At 35.2% G+C, this 20,564-nt stretch overlaps 1 protein-coding gene across 1 annotated transcript in view; it reads left to right on the forward strand.

Annotated features, from left to right (window-relative positions):
* The window catches only part of BRWD3 (bromodomain and WD repeat domain containing 3), a 142,730-nt gene that overhangs the window by 92,742 nt on the left and 29,424 nt on the right, over positions 1-20,564 (forward strand). Inside the window, exons 21-33 of the mRNA XM_006753357.2 lie at positions 1,541-1,690; positions 2,946-3,022; positions 3,621-3,789; positions 5,309-5,422; positions 7,390-7,497; positions 10,358-10,482; positions 11,408-11,490; positions 13,025-13,136; positions 14,097-14,158; positions 14,261-14,416; positions 15,061-15,181; positions 16,345-16,470; positions 16,557-16,635. Coding sequence (XP_006753420.1) covers positions 1,541-1,690; positions 2,946-3,022; positions 3,621-3,789; positions 5,309-5,422; positions 7,390-7,497; positions 10,358-10,482; positions 11,408-11,490; positions 13,025-13,136; positions 14,097-14,158; positions 14,261-14,416; positions 15,061-15,181; positions 16,345-16,470; positions 16,557-16,635 — 1,482 coding nt within the window. The remainder of the gene's footprint in view (positions 1-1,540; positions 1,691-2,945; positions 3,023-3,620; positions 3,790-5,308; positions 5,423-7,389; positions 7,498-10,357; positions 10,483-11,407; positions 11,491-13,024; positions 13,137-14,096; positions 14,159-14,260; positions 14,417-15,060; positions 15,182-16,344; positions 16,471-16,556; positions 16,636-20,564) is intronic.

Below are 20,564 nucleotides of genomic sequence, written 5' to 3' on the forward strand. Positions count from 1 at the left end.
CCCTACCCGGACAGTGAATTTTAAATGTGTTATTTTTTTTCCGTATTGATAAACACGGTTTTAGTTAACTATTATAAGGTTATCTCTAGCCCTGGCTAGTTGGTTGAGCGTCATCCCATGCACCTGGAGGTCATCGGTTTGATTCCTGGTTAGGGCTCCATCTCCAATAGGGGGCCTGCAGGAGGCAGGCCAATTGATGTTTCTCTCTCTCCCTTCCTCTCTCAATCTAAAATCAATAAAATCATTTTTTAAAAGAATATCTCTAAATAGTCTTAGATTATTTTGCTGCACAATTTCTTTTGAGATTTTGTTAGCTTATTTGATGTTCTCTGATAAGGTTATTTTCTTAGAGATTTGGAAGGACTCATATCTATGATTTATATTCTTTTTTCTTACTAAGCTGATTTGTCAAACATCAGACTTGTCTGATGCTAATAGATAGTGCAGTTGGGACTAAAACATTTTTATTTATAGAAAATGAGAAATACTTAAATGTAAGAAACTAGCCCTTTTATACTGATAAGACTTTTAAAATTATTTACTCCTGATGACATAGTAGGATTGTAGCTTTGACATGTTATATCAGTAATATTTTATATTTTTAAAGGTTAGAATAAAATAGTTTTCACTTTACATTTTGGTTGTTAAAATTAATTCTTTATTTTGAACTGTTTGCTAAATGTAGTTTTTATAGAACTAAAGAAGTACATATTATATTAAAACTTATATATACACTAGGGGCCCTGTGCACAAAATTCGTGTATGGAAGGGGAAGAAGGGGGAGTCCCCTCAGCCCTATGTGCATCCTCTGTCATGTTTCAGGACCCCAGCCACTCCAGGCCTATAGGCTTGGGGTGGCCTGGCTCCTGAGGATGCCTGTCCTGGGGAGAACAGCATGCGCTGCCCTGCCCCCGGGTCTCGTGCTCGCCATAGTGACACGTGGGAAGCTCCTGACCCGCCCCTGGCTCCCTGGCGCCTGTGTGTGCACAAGCAGATGCAGGGCCAGAACTGGAGACGTGGGGGGAAGTACCTGCCCTGCCCCTGGTTGCCCGGTGCCTGTGTATGCAAATTAGCCCACCATCTTTGTTGGGTTAATTTGCATAGTCACTCCTCATTGGCTGGTGGGCATGGCTTGTGGGCATCACGGAGGGGCAGTTAATTTGCATGTTTCTCTTTTATATAGAAAGATAGCTATAGCTATGACATAGATACCTTTTGTCATTCTGTAATTGTGAATAATATAGTCTATTTAAATTCTGATTGGGTAAATTTTTACATCCCAGACTTTAAGCACTGTTTTTAATTTGTTCACAAAGTTTTCAAAATAGGAAAGCCATTAATACTGCTTATTATTAATATTAATGGAAGATGGATTATATATATAGTTACATCTTAGGTTTTCTTTTATGGGGTTTATTTCTATCCCTTACCTTTATTCCCACACCACCCCCACCCAATTTATTTGCGTTTTATATGTCTGTTTATTTATGTTCACTGAGACTTTCATTTTTAAAAAGTCTGTTGTACTTTTGTTTTACAGAATGACTATCAGCCTAGCTGTGGAAGGTCTCTACGAAGAACACAACGTAAGCGCCAGCATACTTACCAAACACGGTCCAACATTGAGCATAATTCGCAAGCGCTGTGTCAAAGTTCAGGTGTACAGGAAGATTCAGACAGCTCCTCAGAGGTTAGATATCTGATATTACTTACTCAGTATAATTTTTTTGTTTTCTAGTTAGTACCATCACTTTGGATTTACTTTGAAGGGTCACTTCTTTAGCACAAAATTATTTTAATGATTTTCTTATAAGAGGATTATTAATAAGGCATTTAATAGCGAATTTGAAGATTATATTAAATTTTTTTAGCTATCTTTTCTGACTTGTACCTAAGATACTGTCTTGGTTGAGGGTATCAAACATGCAAACAAAAGTTTGGCTTTGGGAAAATGAGAAAAAGGTGACACGAAATCTTCGTAGAAATTGAAAGAAGTGGAATATAAATAGTGAATACTAGTTATACAGTCCCAGAACTGGTTGACTCTATAATCAGCTGAATGTACACATTTTCTCTTATTGTTGACTTCACTGATTATGGACATTAGTGAGTGATGATTTTTCTCAGACCTACCTTATTCATGGAATAAAGAGTATAGTAATTCTTGTCTTCATACTATTCTCTTCTTCAATTGTTTCCTTTTTATGCTCTTAACTATAGTTATTAAGGAAACAATGAAGGTTAAATTATACATTGCAATGTATGGTACCTCATTCTTCTCTCACTACTTATAACTTTTTCACTCTTATCAATGATGTCCCTCTCTTTCCCACCCATGAAAATCTTGATCTGAAAAGATGACTATGTATAAAGTAATTGATGTTACCTTTTAATATTATAATAGTATTGTGCTTGTGTTTTTAAAAAGAATCCCTGCCAAACTGGTTTGGCTCAGTGGATAGAGCGTCGGCCTGCGGACTCAAGGGTCCCAGGTTCGATTCCAGTCGAGGGCATGTACCTTGGTTGCAGGAGCACCCCCAGTGGGGGGCGTGCAGGAGGCAGCTGAAGGATCTTTCTCTCTCATCAATGTTTGTAACTCTAACTCTCTATCCCTCTCCCTTCCTCTCTGGAAAAAAACAATAAAATATATTTTTTAAAAAAAATAAAAAGAATCCCTATCTTAATAAATATTTATAGTTAAAATCCCTTTTTGGTCCAGATTCACTTCAAAATAATTTCTGGGATATGAGGCAGTTGTTGAGGATATAGATAAAGCAAGATAAGAATCTAAACTGGAGATTGTGTACACAAGGGTTAGCTATTCCCTCTACTTTGGTTATGTACATTTTAACTAGAACATTTTTGGAGCATACAAAATTGTGCATGTTAATTAATAATATGCTATGTAAAAACTATATATCTCAATTGCTGGCTCTTTGTTTCAGGAGGATGAAACAGTTGGCACAAGTGATGCTTCTGTAGAGGATCCTGTCATTGAATGGCAAAGTGAAAGTTCTTCCAGGTAGTTTTAATGGTTTTGATTTGGTAAAAATTATCTGATGATTTTAACATGTAATTATGTTCTAATAGGAATTTGGTAAGACTAGAGTTAAAATATGACTTTATAGTAGAAAGAGTACTGTACTCACCTGGAAGCCCAGAGACCTGCTGTTTTATTTTGGCTCTGCCAATATCTTTTTGGGCATGTCACTAGGAGCTTTGGTTCCCTCATCTGTAAAATAAGGTCCTTTGTAAATCCAAGATTCTACATCTTGGCAGGCTCTATGTATTTATTTCAGTTTTAAAACAACTATTTTTTAACTATTTCTAGCAAAAAGAAGCATCTTTATTTGAAGAAGTTTTTGTGATTTGGACCTTAATTTTCAATTTTAAGTTCTGTTATGGGAAACTAAGCATTATACTTTATATAAGAAGCATTTCACTAAAATCACTTGGGTACTACGATCAAAATTCTATATTGATAAACTTTTTCTCTTCGGTTAGAATAGAATCAAATTATGTCATTTATAATGCTGTTTGATTATAAAATGATTATCTTTCAATTCTAAGGCAAGCCTGTTTTTTTCCTAGGCTTATTCATAATTTTGATTTACTTACAGTGATTCATCAAGTGAATATTCTGACTGGACAGCAGATGCTGGAATAAATTTGCAACCTCCAAAAAGACAAACTAGACAGGCAACACGGAAAATATGCAGCAGCTCTGAAGAGGAGAATTTGAAGTCACTAGAAGAGAGGCAAAAGAAACCTAAACAGACTAGAAAGAAGGTTTGTAAGTTTACAGGGTTTTATTGTGGGTTTTTTTTTTTACCTTTGGTATTGGACTATTTAACATTAACACTTGACTTTTCTCTAAAGAGAACATTCCATCTGAGAAACTAAGTAAGGAAAATGATTTTAAATGAGTTTAAAATAGAAAGAATTTTTGAAAATTTTCTGTTATCAATAGTAAAGGCCTAAAATACCCTCATTATTATTTTAATTGTTATTAAATTAAAACATTCACAATTATTTGTTAAAATGTAATAAAATTTGAAATAATAAGCCACTATAGTTTAAAGGTATTATTCTTTTTTAAAATATATTTTTATTGATATCAGAGAGGAAGGGAGAGGGAAAGAAAGACAGAAACATCATGGTGAGAGAGAATCAAACCATGACTTCCTGGCTCACAGGTTGACACTCCACTGGCCAGGCTAAAGGTGTTATTCTTGTCATGGCACCAGTCATTTTTTTTTTCCTATATATTTTTGACTTGTGAAATGAAAGGGTATGATAAGTTTTAGAAGGCTCTTGATTTTTTAAAGACTTTTAATTGATTCTTAGAAAAAGAGGAAAGGAGAGGGAGAGGGAGAGAGAGAAACGTCCATCGGCTGCCTCCTATATTCTCTACAAGGGATTGAAAGCTGCAACCCAGACATGTGCCCTGACCAGGAATCAAACTGGCACAGGATGACACCCAACCAACTGAGCCACACTGGCCAGGGCTTTTCAATTTTTTTATATAGTTTTACTAGAGGCCCAGCGCACAAAATTTGTGCACTCAGCAGGGGCGTCCCTCAGCTCAGCCTATGCCCTCTCGCAGTCTGAGAGCCTTCGGGGGATGTCCAACTGCCGTGGAGGTGGGAGAGGCTCCCACAACTGCCGCTGTGCTGGCCAGACTTGAGCCCGGCCTCTGGCTGAGCGGCACTCCCTCTGTGGGAGCACTAACCACCAGGGGGCAGCTTCTGCATTGAACGTCTGCCCCCTGGTGGTCAGTATGTGTCATAGTGACTGGTTGTTCGATGTTCGGTTAATTTGCATGTTAGCCTTTTATTATATATGATTTTACCTCAATGATGGTTTCTCTTTCCTTTTATAATTTCATTTGGATGATATATAGATTTAATCTACATAGTTCTTTTAACATTAATTTAAAATGTACACATTTTTAGCCTGTTCGTTTAGTAGACAGAATTAGCTTTTTGATTATAACCATTTTATTGGTAAAAAGTTATTGTGACTTACTAGTATATTTGAATTTATGTGGTATTCTAGAGACATGTAAAATTTGGTTTTTAGATACTATATAGTGTCTCATTTTTTTTTCAGACAAAATTTAGCAACATATTAAGAACTCAATTATTTTATTGGCATACAAGTTGTACATGATTAATAAAGGAAAATGTTTAAAATTTGTATATTTTAGTTTTTGTTAACATCTAATGTTTTTAACATTCTCTACTTGTAATTTTTAATACTGCTGTTCCTACATTTATTATTTACATGTTTGTGAACTATATTTTAGAAAGGAGGGCTGGTTTCTATGGCAGGGGAGCCCAATGAAGAATGGTTTGCCCCTCAGTGGATCTTGGATACTATTCCACGAAGATCTCCATTTGTCCCACAAATGGGAGATGAGGTAATTGTTACTTGTTATAACTCTTTTCTGTTAGAACCTTAAGAACACTCACTTTAATCAGTCTTAAGGTATGTATATTTTCAATTCTATTATAGTTATGTGTACAGTGTCTTAGCTGCTCTGTTTAATTATCCATTTCTTGTGGACAGTGACTGAATCTTAATCTTTGTGTCCTTTGTATGACCTGTGAGCATTAAGATAAATTGATTGGCTTCTGATGTCATGAAAATAATTGTCTTCATTTTTATCTTAATTGCCACTTAGCATAATTATAGTGGAATTTTTAGTCCTAATTCAAGTTCTAATATTGTTGTGTTTTTTTTTAAAGAAGCCCATGCTCTTCTACCTGATAGAAATTATACTAGAGAATAACTCCATTTTGATGATTTAGGGGGATGTCACTTCATAAACAAGGCCTTCTTGCCAAGCCTATGATTGAATAATATAGCCGTAGTTATGGTTTGGTCATCAAAAATTGAATTAAATTCTATATGATGAAAATGTGTTTTTTTTTCATTTTCTTATGAAAATTATGGTAACATTGTAATATATGAACTCTAGTTGATTTGTATAGTCTGATTTTGACTAATCATTTTGGAGTGATTAAATGCTTACACACACAGTTTTCAATTTAAAACTAATAGTAGGAATGTAATATTTTCATTGTAATAAAAGAAGGAACAAAACCTTACATGTTTCTCAAAGTCTTGGGACCAATAAAAATTTCACTAAATCTTCCTATGATTGCCTATTATTGATATCTTGTACCAGAGATAGCTATCAAATAGTTTTATGAATAAGCAGTTGCTTGCTGAATGTCTTTTGATATTATTAAAATATATTTTTCATAAGTGTATCTTGTAACTTAGATTTTTGAGCAATGCTTGTTTGTGTGGTTATTTTAGTAGAGTACTTTGTTGAATGCTGCATTAAAAAAACACAAAAGAAAACTTAAAGAACTTTTTGGGGGGCATTTTCAAAGTCATGATTTCTTGTATTTATTGCCTGCTTTATGGAGGCTTAACAGGGAAATTTAGAAGACTTTCTAGAATAAGATAAGGATCTGTACACATTATAATCTTATGAGAGTGCTATTTGTTGAGTATAGGAATAAATACATAATAAAGGATATCTGGACAATGTACTTACTATTGACTATTTAACCCCCATAGTTATCTTTATATAGTAATATTTAAATCTTTTTTAGTTTTCTACTTATATTTTTAGCTGTTACAAATTCTGACTTAAAGATTGTTGATTGGTAGAGTGTGTCAGTGTAGTTTAGAAAAATCATAGTATGATTTTTTTTATGTTCTATTTTACCACCTCCTTAAAATTATTATGGGAAAGAAACTTCCTTAATGAATCAGAATATCATAGTGAATGCTGTCTTAGGATGTGAAGGGTCTTACCAAGCACTTGGATTCATTTTCCTTCCATAAAATGGCAGTTCTGATGTTAATTCTTGTAAAAGAAAAATGAAAAAATTTCTGGAAATTGCTATTTAGTAGCACATCTCTCTCTCTCTCTCTCTCTCTCTCTCTCTCTCTCTCTCTCTCTTTCTCTCAAACATAGGCTGACTATTAAAATGTTGAAACTTAGACTGTCACAATTTGAAGTACAGTATAATACTTTAAAATATTAAGATATGAATAAATATTAAATATTTTAAAATAAGATAAGGCTTTTATGTACATTTGTCATAGTCTGTTTCTTCAGATATTTATGAAACTGCTGGGGGAAAGGGACTGTGTGTGCAGTTTTTATTCTGCAGTCCTTGGGCTACATGGGCATGAGTACTCAATGAACTTTATTTGATGGTGACAGGTACATTTATTGTACATATTTTTCAAAATTATAATTATGTTTGTGTAAACAGAAGAGGACATTTGTAGGAATATATATTGTAACGTATAGAGTTGTTAAATAGGACACTGCTGTTTAACATATCATGTTCTTTGTTTTAGCTTATCTATTTTAGGCAAGGACATGAAGCTTATGTGCGAGCTGTAAGGAAATCAAAAATATACAGCGTTAATTTACAAAAACAACCATGGAATAAAATGGATCTCAGGGTAAGTTTGCCAAATTCATTAGCTATGAAATTGAAGTAGCTTTGGAATTAAAGTACTTGCCTGTAGGTTTTTTCTCAATTTCATGAGTATCTCACTGTTGATTGTGTGTCCAAGATAAGATGATTACCATCCTATATAATAAAAGCCTAATATGCTAAGTGTCTGGTCATTCGTTCAATAAATCAAAGCGTAATATGCTAATGATATGCTAAGACTGCTCAACCACTCACTATGAGGTGCACTGACCACCACGGGGCAGACACTTCGACTGGTAGGTTAGTTTGCTGCTTGGATCCAGCCCATTGGGACTAGAGAGACAGGCTAGACATGCCCTGGAACCCTCCCACAGTCCCTCCCTGGCTGGCCAACCTCCTCGGCCCTAATCATGCACCAGTGGAGTCCCTCGGCCTGGTCTGCACTCTCTCATAATCCAGGACCCCCTTGGGGGATGTCAGAGAGCCGGTTTCTGCCTGACAGCAGAACGACTGATCGCTATAACGCACACTGACCACCAGAGGACAGATGCTCAATGTAGGTGCTGCCCCCTGGTGGTCAGTGCTCCTACAGGGGGAGCGCCCCTCAGCCAGAAGCCAGGCTCACAGCTGGCGAGTGCAGTGGCGGGGGTGGTAGCGCTAAGGATATCTGACTGCCAAGGATGTCTGACTGCCGGCTTAGTTCCACTCCCCATTGGACATCCCCCAAGGGCTCGCAGACTGCAAGAGGGCACACCGGGCTGAGGAACCCCGCTCCCCTCCACGAGTGTATGGATTTTATGCACCAAGCCTCTAGTACTCTTATAAAGCTGAGTGTTATGGTTTAGATTTTGTTTCCCAAAATTTATATGCCACCTATTATCTTGATTATTTGACCTAATTTCCTTTAAGCTTTAGGTCCTCCAGTGTATACCATTCTATAATAGGAGCAAAGCAGTAGTTCCCTGGTGTGGATATTATCCTCAAAATTTTATATATTCTGGAGGCTTTATAAACTGACTACATGTGTGGACTACAAACACCCTGGAAGTTCTGGTGGCTTTAAGATATAGTTAATATCACAAATCCCAAGAAGCTCAAAACTTTGTGGTGCTTTATGGATTATTTATCTTCATTTATTACCTATGTAGCTTCATTGTATTGAGTAAAATAGTTATGTATCTTTTTAGAGAAGGGTTTTCTACCTATAAGTACATGTTCATTTATTTATACATATATATATATATGTACACACACACACACAATATATATATATATATACACACACACAGACAAACAGGCATAGGGATATATACACCATCATTTCTGCATAGGTTTACATACATGTGTTTTGTTATTTTGGGTTTTGTTTTGTTTTTTACTTGAAAAACAAGTGTTAAAAGAGCAATTTTACAATGTTTTTCCAGGTAAGTGAAGGATGTGTGAGGATGCTTAGCAGGAGGATACAAATGTGTACATTTACTGAAATAAAGATTTAAGTAACTATAAAAATTATATTAAGGTTGTGAGATGCTAAAGTATCTTATCAAGTAAGCTTTACATAATCACCTCCTGAGAGATAGGGATGCTACCATCTATTCTGAATCAGATAAAAATTGAGTTTTTGTTTGGTTGGTTGTTTTAGAACCAGTGAAATGAATAAAACCAATTTCTTATTTTAGATTCTAACCCTATGGTTCTAAGAAATTATAGGAGTTAGCATATGTGTGGTGCAAAAGCCTATGCTTTGGAATAAGACCTGAATTTCAGTCGAAGCGCTGCTGTTTTACTGGGAAGCAAATCACTGTAGCCATGAGGCTCAGTTTTGTCATCTTTTAAGAGTGACTGATAACCAATCTATGAGGGTGGTATCTAAACTAATAAAAGAGTAATATGCTAATTAGACCGGACGACTATCTGGATGTCCTTCTGAATAAAGCCATGGTGGCGGGGCTGAGGCAGAGGCAGTGAGAGGTAATCAAGCTGGCATGGGAGAGCAGTTAGGGGGATCAGGTCAGCAGGGGAGAGCAGTTAGGGAGATCAGGCCAGCAGGGGAGAGTAGTTGGGGGTGATCAACCCAGCAGGGGAGAGCAGTTAGGGGATTCAGGGCAGGAGGGGAGGACAGTTAGGGGGCGATAGGCTGGCAGGGGAGGGCAGTTGGGGGCAATCAGGCTGGCAGGGGAGTAGTTAGGGAGTGATCAGGCCAGCAGGGAGCAGTTAGGGAGGGGGATCAGGCCGGCAGACAGAGGTGGTTAGGGGTGATCAGGCAGGCAGGCAGGCGAGCAGTTAGGAGCCAGCAGTCCCAGATTGTGAGAGGGATGTCCCACTGCCAGTTTAGGCCAGCCGTTAGGGATCGGGCCTAAACCAGCAGTTGGACATCCCCCGAGGGGTCTCAGATTGGAGAGGGTGTAGGCCGGGCTGAGGGACACCCCTCTCCCGTGCACAAGTTCTGTGCACCAGGCCTGTAGTTATAAAATAATATTGTAGGTGTTAAAAAATGTATCTCATTTCCCCAGACATGTGTACCTGCATTATTTACATACTGTATTTCTGCCAGATGAGTGATTCTTAACTAGGCAGAGGATCATAGTTCCCTGAGAAGTTCTTTTCTTTAAATATATATGACTGAGTTGTACCGTAGACCTACTGAATTCTATTCTATAGGACTAGGATTTAGAAACATGAATTTTAAAGTTTCCCAAGGGAATTCTGCTGCTTATCCTTGGTTTAGAGCCCTGCACTAAACTACAACTTGCTAATAAGGGTCAAGAGTATTTGTTGGTTATTCAGATAATTTTTAAACTGTTCCAATAATAATTAAATAATACGTAAATGTTAGAAAGGTATTTATATGTAAAGTAATAGTTTGTTGGTATTCTCATAAATAGGAACAAGAGTTTGTTAAGATTGTAGGAATCAAATATGAGGTTGGACCACCTACACTATGCTGCTTGAAGCTTGCATTTCTGGACCCCATTTCAGGCAAAATGACTGGAGAGTCTTTTTCCATTAAGTGAGTAGCTCTGTGTATTTGTATGTGTGTGCTGTGTGTTTGTTGATCCCTATTTTGTATTCTGCAGAGTACAATACTTGATATGAGAGAAAACACTACAGCACTATAGGCTTAGAGTTTTAAAGAACAAGCTTTAATGTGGAACTTTTGGTTTATGTTTTTATTTAACAGATATATATATATGGCTATTAAAGAGTGTGTATATAGCAAATGTATATTTTAACATAATGTATGAGTAAGTTACTTCTCTGAATTCCTGCCTTTATTTATAAAATGGAAATATTAATATCTTTCTCAGGATATTTGTTAGGAATAAATGAAAAGCCTTTTATAAGTACCCAGCAATATGCTTGAAACACCCTAGTTGCTTTTATTTCTGTTAAAAGTAGGAATAGTCAATGTCACATTTCTTAAAGTTAATTTTGAAATCTAAGGAGACAAAATAACATGAATTCATATTTTTGCGTGTGTAAATCCTCACTCGAGGATATTTTTTCCATTGATTTTTAGAAAGAGATGAAGGGAGGGAGGAGGAGAGCGAGAGAAACATCAATATGAGAGAGACACATTGATTGGTTGCCTCCCACCAAACCCGAGACCCTTTAGTGTGCAGGCTGACATTCTTACCACAGAGCCACCCCAGCCACAGCCATACTTTTCTTAAAAAGTCCTTAGTAAAAATAACTTAAATGAAACTTTAATTACCTTCTTTGATATCTGTATGTCATTGAAGTGATACAGCAATAGGCAGGGTGCTCGCAAACAAAGTAAAGTAGATGGAGTTTAAGTAAAGACTTTTGTTGGGACCTTGAGGTTTAAAACACTTTGCTTAATGGCTCACTTTAAACATATCCCTGGATAGTTAGTAAGTAACATATACTATTATATCTGTATATTGTTCATAGGTGCTTTCAATTTTGTACAGGTATCATGATATGCCAGATGTCATTGACTTCCTTGTGCTACATCAGTTTTATAATGAAGCCAAAGAAAGGAACTGGCAGATCGGTGAGTATAGAATTCTCACTTAATGACTATTAAGTTTGATGTAAAGTAACTTTCATTCCGATTTAACTAAATGTAAGCTGGAAAAACCTGTTAGCCAAATTAGAAAAATTAAATTAAAAATATTTTCTCAATTATGTTTGGTGGTTTTATGCACATTGCATATCTATAGTAATAAAAGATTATATAATAATTAGACTGGATGACCTTCCAGACAAAGCCGGGGCTTTGAGGGAAGCCCGGGTCCCAGGTGCCAGAGGGAAGCTGGTGCCGGCAGCCAGGGGATGGAAGGCCTACTCTTGGACAAATTTTTTGCATCGGGCCTCTAATATCATATAACCTCTAAACCTTCTGCAGTTTTCTAATCTGTTAGAATACAAATCTGAATTAAAAAGAAAATTATCAAATGTCAGTTGCCCTAAAACAGAATACTTAATATTTGGGATCTTAAACAGAACATTACTGATTGTGATTTTCTTTCTTTCTCTCTTACTCCCACCACAGCTTGCTTCCCCCCACACACACACACACACACTTTTTTTCATCCCCTCCCTTCTTTTCTCCCTCGCTTGCCTTCTCCTACTTCCTTACCTCCCCCTCATTAGCTTTTGATCTTGGACAAGTTTTTAACCTCTCTGTGCCTCACTTCTGTTTAAAATGGGAATCTCATGACACCACACCTATAAGGTTGATGTGAGCAATAAATTAGTTAATATATAGAAAACACTTAAAATGGTACCAGACACAGAGTAAACACTATGTGAATATTTGCTGTCAGTATGTTTAAGTTATCTTTTATTTGGAAGGAACTTTTTTTTCTACAATAATTTGGTTTTGTAATCCTTAGCCATTTAGAACAGAAGACTAGTATGAAGTGATTTTAAAGGCAAAAAGCAAAAAAGAGAAGTAACAAATGGTGTAACATAGGTACAATGCAAGAAGTAGAGTGCGTAATGATGCCTTCAGATAATTGATAAAAGTTAAATTGTATGTGGTGACATTTATTTGAGAAAACATGGAAATACATGACTTATTTCAAAAAGATAGCTAGTACCTGGAAATCAAAATCCTTGGAGAAGGTAAAATGTAAAATTCACTTATCTGCAAAACTCAAATTGAAACCTTTAACAACGCTAATTACAGTGCAATTTCTGGATTTAACAAAATATTGCAATTTAGCCAGTGTGGCTCAGTTGGTTGGAGTGTCATCCTGTGCACCGAAAGGTGGCAGGTTTGATTCCAGGTTAGGGTACATACCCAGGTTGTGGGTTCGATCCCTGGTCAGGGCAATTACGGGAGGCAACCTATCGATGTTTCTCTTTCTCTTTCATCTCTCTCTCTCTCTCTCTCTCTCTCTCTCTCTCTCTCCTCCTCCCCCCTCTCTCCCCCCCCCCCCCCCCCCCCCACCCCGACTTCTAAATTTAAAAGATCTTTGGGTGAGGGTTTTAATGAAAAACCTTCAAAAATATAAATTTAGAGTGGGAATAGGGCTTTATTCTCAAGAGCACCATTGTAAGAATTTCTAAAAACATTACAGGTGATAGATTCCGCAGTATAATAGATGATGCCTGGTGGTTTGGGACTGTGGAGAGTCAGCAGCCTTTTCAACCAGAGTATCCTGATAGTTCTTTCCAGTGTTACAGTGTTCAGTAAGTACAGTTATGGTCTTTTATGCCCGATATAATACTGAAGTGCTATATGGACTTTCTATAAACCTTACCAGGAATAATGTCATTTTATCTGACTTAACTATTACAAGACCTATACTAGTAACTGTAAGAAAGTAATCATAATACTTATAGAATTTGATGATAAAACAGGTAAATGTTACTGCTAAAACAAAGCAGAAACTGAAGACTTACTTCTACCTCCCTTATGTCCCTATTTTCTTGTAAGTAATTCTATTTTAGACAAGATTTACTATTATTTCATGAAGAATACTGAAATTAATTCAGTGTTTAAAATAATTGGTGCAGCTGGAATATAGCAATGACTATTAGTACCTAGGCTTTTATTTGATGGTGTTAATTCTAGATAGAAATGACTGTATTATGTTTGGATGTGGTTTTTGTCTATAACACTTACTTTAGTTCTTCATGATCTATTCCTAATTATAATATTCCTAATAAAGTTTTTTGTCAACTATGATAGAACATGTTTATTCTGTGAATATTAACCTTTGTCTCCATATTGCATATCAAAAGGGAATAATAAAATTTTGGAGATGTTATAATACTTAAGCTGTTAGGATAATGTAGATTATCTCACAGAAATAAGTGGTTTATTGAATCACTTTTTTAACCTGAATTTTCCAAAGATATCTTTTTATTCTATATGCTAGCTTAACATTGAATATGTCCTTGATTGGAATAATAAAGAAGCCAAGTTAAACTAAGAATAAGCTTAAGCTTACTGCTTTCTAAGTTTCATATTGGTAGATCATGTTTTCTCTATTAGAGGTTTATTATTATCTATAGGTAAGCAAAGTTGTACTTTAAGGAAAATTGTGTTACCCTTTTCCAAATTTCATCCCCAATAAGTCATATAAATTTTGCTACTATATAAAAGAATCATGTAAAATTTAATTGTGTCTTGTTATTTTTTAATAGCTGGGACAATAATGAAAGAGAAAAGATGAGCCCCTGGGATATGGAGCCAATTCCAGAAGGAAGTAAATATGCTTTTAAAAATGAATTATAATTCTTCTAAAAGAAAAATGACAATATCATGATATTGGAAACTAATCATTTCTGGTTTTTCCTTTTATACATAGCTGCCTTTCCAGATGAAGTTGGTGCTGGTGTTCCTGTGTCCCAGGAGGAACTGACTGCTTTGCTATACAAACCCCAGGAAGGAGAATGGGGAGCTCATTCCAGAGATGAGGAATGTGAACGGGTTATTCAGGGCATCAACCACCTTCTTTCCCTCGGTATGGTGAATGTGAAAGAATATTAGGAGGATCAGAAGGAATGAGGAAAACCAACAGAATTTTAATTTTTGCTAAAGGACATGCATTTTTTTCACTAGACACTTTTAACTTAAGAGGCACAATGATTCTAGTTTTAATAACATTTTTATATGTTTGACCCAAGTAATGACAAACTTTTTCAGTCCTCTGGTGTCTTATAATAGTGAAGGCATGTAGAAGGTGTCTTTTATTTTCAAGAGTCATTTTGGCTCTCTAGCTGTTTCATGAGCCTGACTTTGGGTTCTTTGATAAAGACAGTGTGTGAGTAATATATTTTACTGGCATAACTAGTTATATTTTTTAACACTTATCACTTGAGACATTTGGCATTTTTCCAGAAAAATGTAAAATTAAACACAGTCCTCCTTTAATATTGTCTCATTTCAACTGATTTGAACTGCTCTATTATGCATGAGTCTTAGATACTATGCCCAAATAAAAATAATAACATCATAACAGTATTTGTCTAATATTTGCATAATTGAATCATCAACATTTTATTATGTGGTGTATTGCCCCCCTTCTTATTTATATGAGTTTTGTTTGTTAACATGAAATGTTAATGTTCTTTATAACTACCTTTCTCAATTTGGATAATATTATAGATTTTGCCAGCCCTTTTGCTGTTCCAGTGGATCTCAGTGCCTATCCCTTGTATTGTACTGTAGTTGCATATCCAACTGACCTCAACACCATCAGGCGGAGACTTGAAAATCGCTTTTACAGGTCTGTTTAGTTTTATCATTTACTATAAATTTCATAACTTTATGTCTTTTGCTTTTCTTTTTGTGTAATGATGCACCAAGATCTGTGTTTTCGTTGTATAAATAATCATTCAAAAGAGCCACTGCAAAATTTCTTCTAAAAATTTAGAGCACTAATTTTCCTTTATTCGGTAGATTCTCAGTCTTCCAGTGTAAAAAGGGGTTTGAAGGGAATAAGTGCAGGGAGAAAATTATGAGTAATACAAATCACGTGTGAAATAAAAACTAGTTAACTTTAATTTATTTAAGGCATGTTAAGTGGTTTGTGGATTCATCATGATTAAGATGCTACAGAGACTTTGAGCATGTGTGTAAATCCCCTGTTGAGGAATTAAACAGCAGTTAGTTATGTTTAATTATTAGCCCTGAAATGTGTGCAGAAAAAGCCAGGTTTTTTTCCTCCTTTGGTTTTAGTTCAGAGTGCAGTGATTATGGGAAAGCAGGTGAGGGCCACTTTTGGTACTGCTCTCACCTGAGACTCCACTGTGTCTTAACCACCATTATTCCATGAACTGGTTATAACCAGTTGGGTGTATTTTATAACATTAAATATAGATAAAAATCTATTCTTTTCTATAATCTGCTATTTTCTTTCTCTTCTCTTCCCCTGAAAACTAAACATCCTTTTAACTTTATCTCAACAGTTTGTTTTTCTTTATTTGTATTTGGTCAAATCACTATTTATCAATTATGCCCTGGGTCAGTTCTTTTCCAAGTTTTAATATGCAATCCAGTATTTCTAAATTATTGCTTGTGCTTCAAATACTGTAACTATATACATTTACTAGTGCACATCTATCACACATATGAGTTACATACATATAGGGCATCCCAAAAAAATGTATACATACTTTAACAGCTAATAGCTCACTTTTGGAAATGAAATGTTTTTTAATAAACACTGCCTTTATAACTCTTCAAAGTGTGTGTATACATTTTTTGGAACACCCTATATATTGTAATATTTTTGACATATAATGATTAGTTACCTAGTTGTTCTATGCTTTATATTCCTAGAATAACTGAAGGTATTTTTTAAATTAAAAAAATTTTCAATTACAGTTTTCATTCAGTATTATTTTATATTAGTTTCTGGTGTCACAGAAGGTATTTTTTATTTCATAGGAGAATATCAGCATTAATGTGGGAGGTTCGCTACATTGAACATAATGCCAGGACTTTCAATGAGCCAGACAGTCCTATAGTAAAAGCAGCCAAAATTGTAACTGATGTCTTACTTCGATTTATTGGGTAAGAATTAGCTTTATTTCCATAGGAACTGACTTCTGATTTTGTAAAATTTATTGAAATATATTTTGACTTATCATATTTCTTAGGGACCAGAGCTGTACTGATATACTGGATACTTATAATAAAATTAAAGCAGAAGAACTAAACAGTACTGATGCAGAGGAGGTAAGAATTGAAGTATTAGTGGGCATGTATTCCTTTTCTGTTATTTGAAGTACAGTAAGTATTACGTGTAGGTATTATAAGCAATGAGGCTAATTTCTACAAGTTGGCTAAACACATATCTTTTTATATTAAACCATTTAACCTATACTTAGATGGCATATACCAAAAATGTAGTACTATTATAGTATTCAGTCAGAGACAAATAGGTGTCCAGTCATCCTGTTGACTCAGTGGGTTTCAGTATGAGAGATCAAGACTTCATATTAGAGCCCTTTAAAACAGGACAAAACACTAAATATTTTAACTGAATGGTTAGTTGAGGGAAATTTTAATAGGGATTCATTTTCTACACAGATATGTAAAATATTAATATATTTTAAAATTTTAGTTGTCAAAATCTACATTTTTAGTAGTTTCATGAGAATGCTAGTTTCTTTTATGGAAATTTGCTAACCAGTTTTTCTTAATGAAATGAAATTAGTATTACCAGCACACCCTCACTTCTGATTTCCCCAGCCAGCCATATACCTAATGTACATAAAAGACATTTGTGACTGGAGACTATGATAGAGAGAAACAAAAACTAAGATAAGAGGCTGAAACAATAATAGAGAGTGATAATTCAAAAATCTTCAGTGGAAGACAATTCATCCCATGGATGAGTGACTCAAATTTTCTAAATTCTGTTGTAGTGGCTATTGTACAGAGCTATGTCACCTGTTTATATTGTCTCTACTCTTAATCTTCACAATGGTAACTTGTCATTGTTTTTTACTCTTTAATGAAAGTGTGTCTGACTATAAAATATTGTATTACTAGAGTTAAATGTTATTTACAGAATAAAAACTTAAATATGCAAATTAGGTGTTATCCTCCTAAAACTACTAAAAAATGTATCATTCTGATTCCTGATATTTTCTCTGGCCTTTCACATAAGTGCATTTTTATTACTATTATTATTTTTTATTAAATGTATTGGGATGACATAGGTCAACATGAACAAATAGGTTTCAGGTGTGGGTTTCTATGTTATAAGATCTGTATATTGTACCGTGTGCCTTTCACCCAAAGTCCAATCTTCTGTCACCATATATTAAGACCCCCATTTTGCAGGAAACACAAGTCTAAATATGTAAACCCTAAAGACTCCACCAAAAAACTATTAGAAACAGTATACAAATACCATAAAGTTGCAGCATACAAAATTAATGTACAAAAATCCATTGCCTTTCTGTATATTAATAACAAAACCTTGGGAAAGGAAATGAAAAAATTCTTTGCAATTGCAACCAAAAGAATAAAATACCTAGGAATAAACTTTTAACAAAGAATGTGAAAGACCTGCAAACTGGAAATTACAAAGCAATATTAAAAGAGATTGAAAAAGATAGGAAAAATATCCCGTGTTCATGGATTAGAAGAATTAACATAATTAAAATGGCCATATTATCCAAAGCAATATACAGATTTAATACAATCCCCATCAAAATCCCAATGTCATTTTTTAAAGAAATAGAGTGAGAAATCATCAAATTTGTATAGAACCATAAAAGACCTTGAATAATCAAAGCAATCCTGAGAAAAAGAATAAAGGTTGAGGTAGCATGCTACCTGATTTCACATTATACATAAATAAGTGCATTTGACTCAGGGTTTCATATAGCAAGAATTTCTCCACAGAATAAGCACTACTTGGTTAAAATAGAAAATAGAATATAATTCAACAACTTTATCTTTTTTAAAAAAATATATTTTTATTGATTTTTTACAGAGAGGAAGGGAGAGGGATAGTCAGAAATATTGATGAGAGAGAAACATCGATTAGCTGCCTCCTACACATCTCCCACTGGGGATGTGCCCGCAACCAAGGTACATGCCCTTGACCGGAATCGAACCTGGGACCCTTCAGTCCACAGGCCGACGCTCTATCCACTGAGCCAAACTGGTCAGGGCAACTTTATCTTTTTTGATGAGAACATTTAAGTTCTACTTTCTTAGCAAATTTAAATTATACAGTGCAGTGTTATTAATATAGTCAACATGGTTTGTTTTTTTTAAATCCTTAGACCTTATTCATCTTATAGCTGTAAGTTTGTACCCTTTTACCAACCTCTCCCTGTTTCCCCTACTATCCAACCCTTGGCACTATTTGTCTTTCTCTGCCATGCTTATGTTACTTAGCATAATGCCCTCGAGGTCTATTCATATTGTCACAAATGGCAAGATTACCTTTTTTCTCAAAGCTGAATTCTATTCCATTTGGTGTGTGTGCATAACACATATCAATCACACTTTCTTTTTTTAAGTTTGCATTTTTTTATTTTTCTGTCACATTCAATAGCACACAGACCACAGTGCTGCTTTTATTATTGTTTTATTTTTATTTATTTTTAATTTATCTTTATTGTGAAAGTATTGTGGCTGTCCCTCTGTTTCCCCCACATTGACCCCCCTCCACCCTGCTCCTGTCCCGTCTCCAGGCATTCCCCACACTATTATCTGTCCATGGGATATGCATATTAAGTTCATTGGTTAATCTCTTCCCAAACCCTGCCCTTCCCTCTGAAATGCAACAGTTTGTTGCATACTTCAATGTCTCTGGATCTTTTTTGTTCATCAATTTATTTTGTTCATTAGATTCCATATATAAGTGATATAATATGATACTTGTCTTTCTCTGAGTGACTTATTACACCTAGCATAATACTCTCAAAGTCCTTCAATGCTTTCACAAAGAGTAAGAGATCCTTTCTTTTTATCGCTGCATAGTATTCCATGGTATAAATGTACCACTTCTTTTTTATCCATTCATCTAGTGATAGGCACTTGGGCTGTTTCCAAATCTTAGCTATTGCAGATTGTGCTGCTATGAACATAGGGGTGCATATAATCTTTCTGATTAGTGTTTTGGATTTCTTAGGATATATTCCTAGAAGTGGGATCACTGGGTCATATGGTAGTTCCACTTTTAAGTGTTTGAGGAAACTCCATAATCTTTTCCACAGTGACTGCACCAATCTGCATTCCGACTAGCAATGCACTAAGGTTCAATTTTCTCCACATCCTCAACAGTTCTTGTTGCTTGTTGATTCATTGATGGTAGTCATTCTGACATGTGTGAGGTGATAACTCATTGTAGTTTTAATTTGCATCTCTCTGATGATTAGTGATTTTGAGCATATCTTCACATGTCTCTTGGCCATCTGTGTGTCCCCTTTGAAAGTGTCTATTTAGGTCCTTTGCCCATTTTTCCATTGGATTGTTTGTCTTCCTTTTGTTAAGTAGTATGAGCTCTTTATGTATTTTGGAAATTAGCCCCTTATCAAATGTATCATTGGCAAATATGTTCTCCTCTATAGTTGGTTCCCTTTTCATTTTGATTCTGATTTCTTTTGCTGGGCAGAAGCTTTTTATTTTGATGTAGTCACATTTGCTTATTTTTTGTTTGTTTCTCTTACCCTAGGCAAAGTGCCTAAAAATTCTCCCTGAGATGTGTGGGTTTTTGCTTCTTATGTTTTCTTCTAGGTTGTTATGGTTCCACAACTTATATTTGTCTTTTATCCATTTTGAGTTTATTCTTGTATATGGTGTAAGTTGGTGGTCCAGTTTTTTTGTATTTATTTTGTTTTGTTTGTTTGTTTGTTTGCATATCCTGTCCTATTACCCCAATACCATTTATTGAAGAGACTGCCTTTACTCCATTGTATGCTCTTGCCTCCTATGTCAAATATTATTTGAGGTAAATGTCTTGAGTCAATTTCTGGGTTATCTGTTCTGTTCCAATGATCTATATGCCTGTTCTTATTCCAGTACCAGGCTGTTTTTATTACAGTGGCTTTGTAGTATAGCTTGATATCCAGTATTATGATCCCTCCAACTTTGTTCTTTCTCAAGATTGCTGCAGTTATTTGGGGTCTTTTTTGTTTCCA

Source organism: Myotis davidii, unplaced genomic scaffold (genome assembly GCF_000327345.1).
Source record: "Myotis davidii unplaced genomic scaffold, ASM32734v1 scaffold1111, whole genome shotgun sequence".
Classification (NCBI taxonomy): Eukaryota; Metazoa; Chordata; class Mammalia; order Chiroptera; family Vespertilionidae; genus Myotis; species Myotis davidii.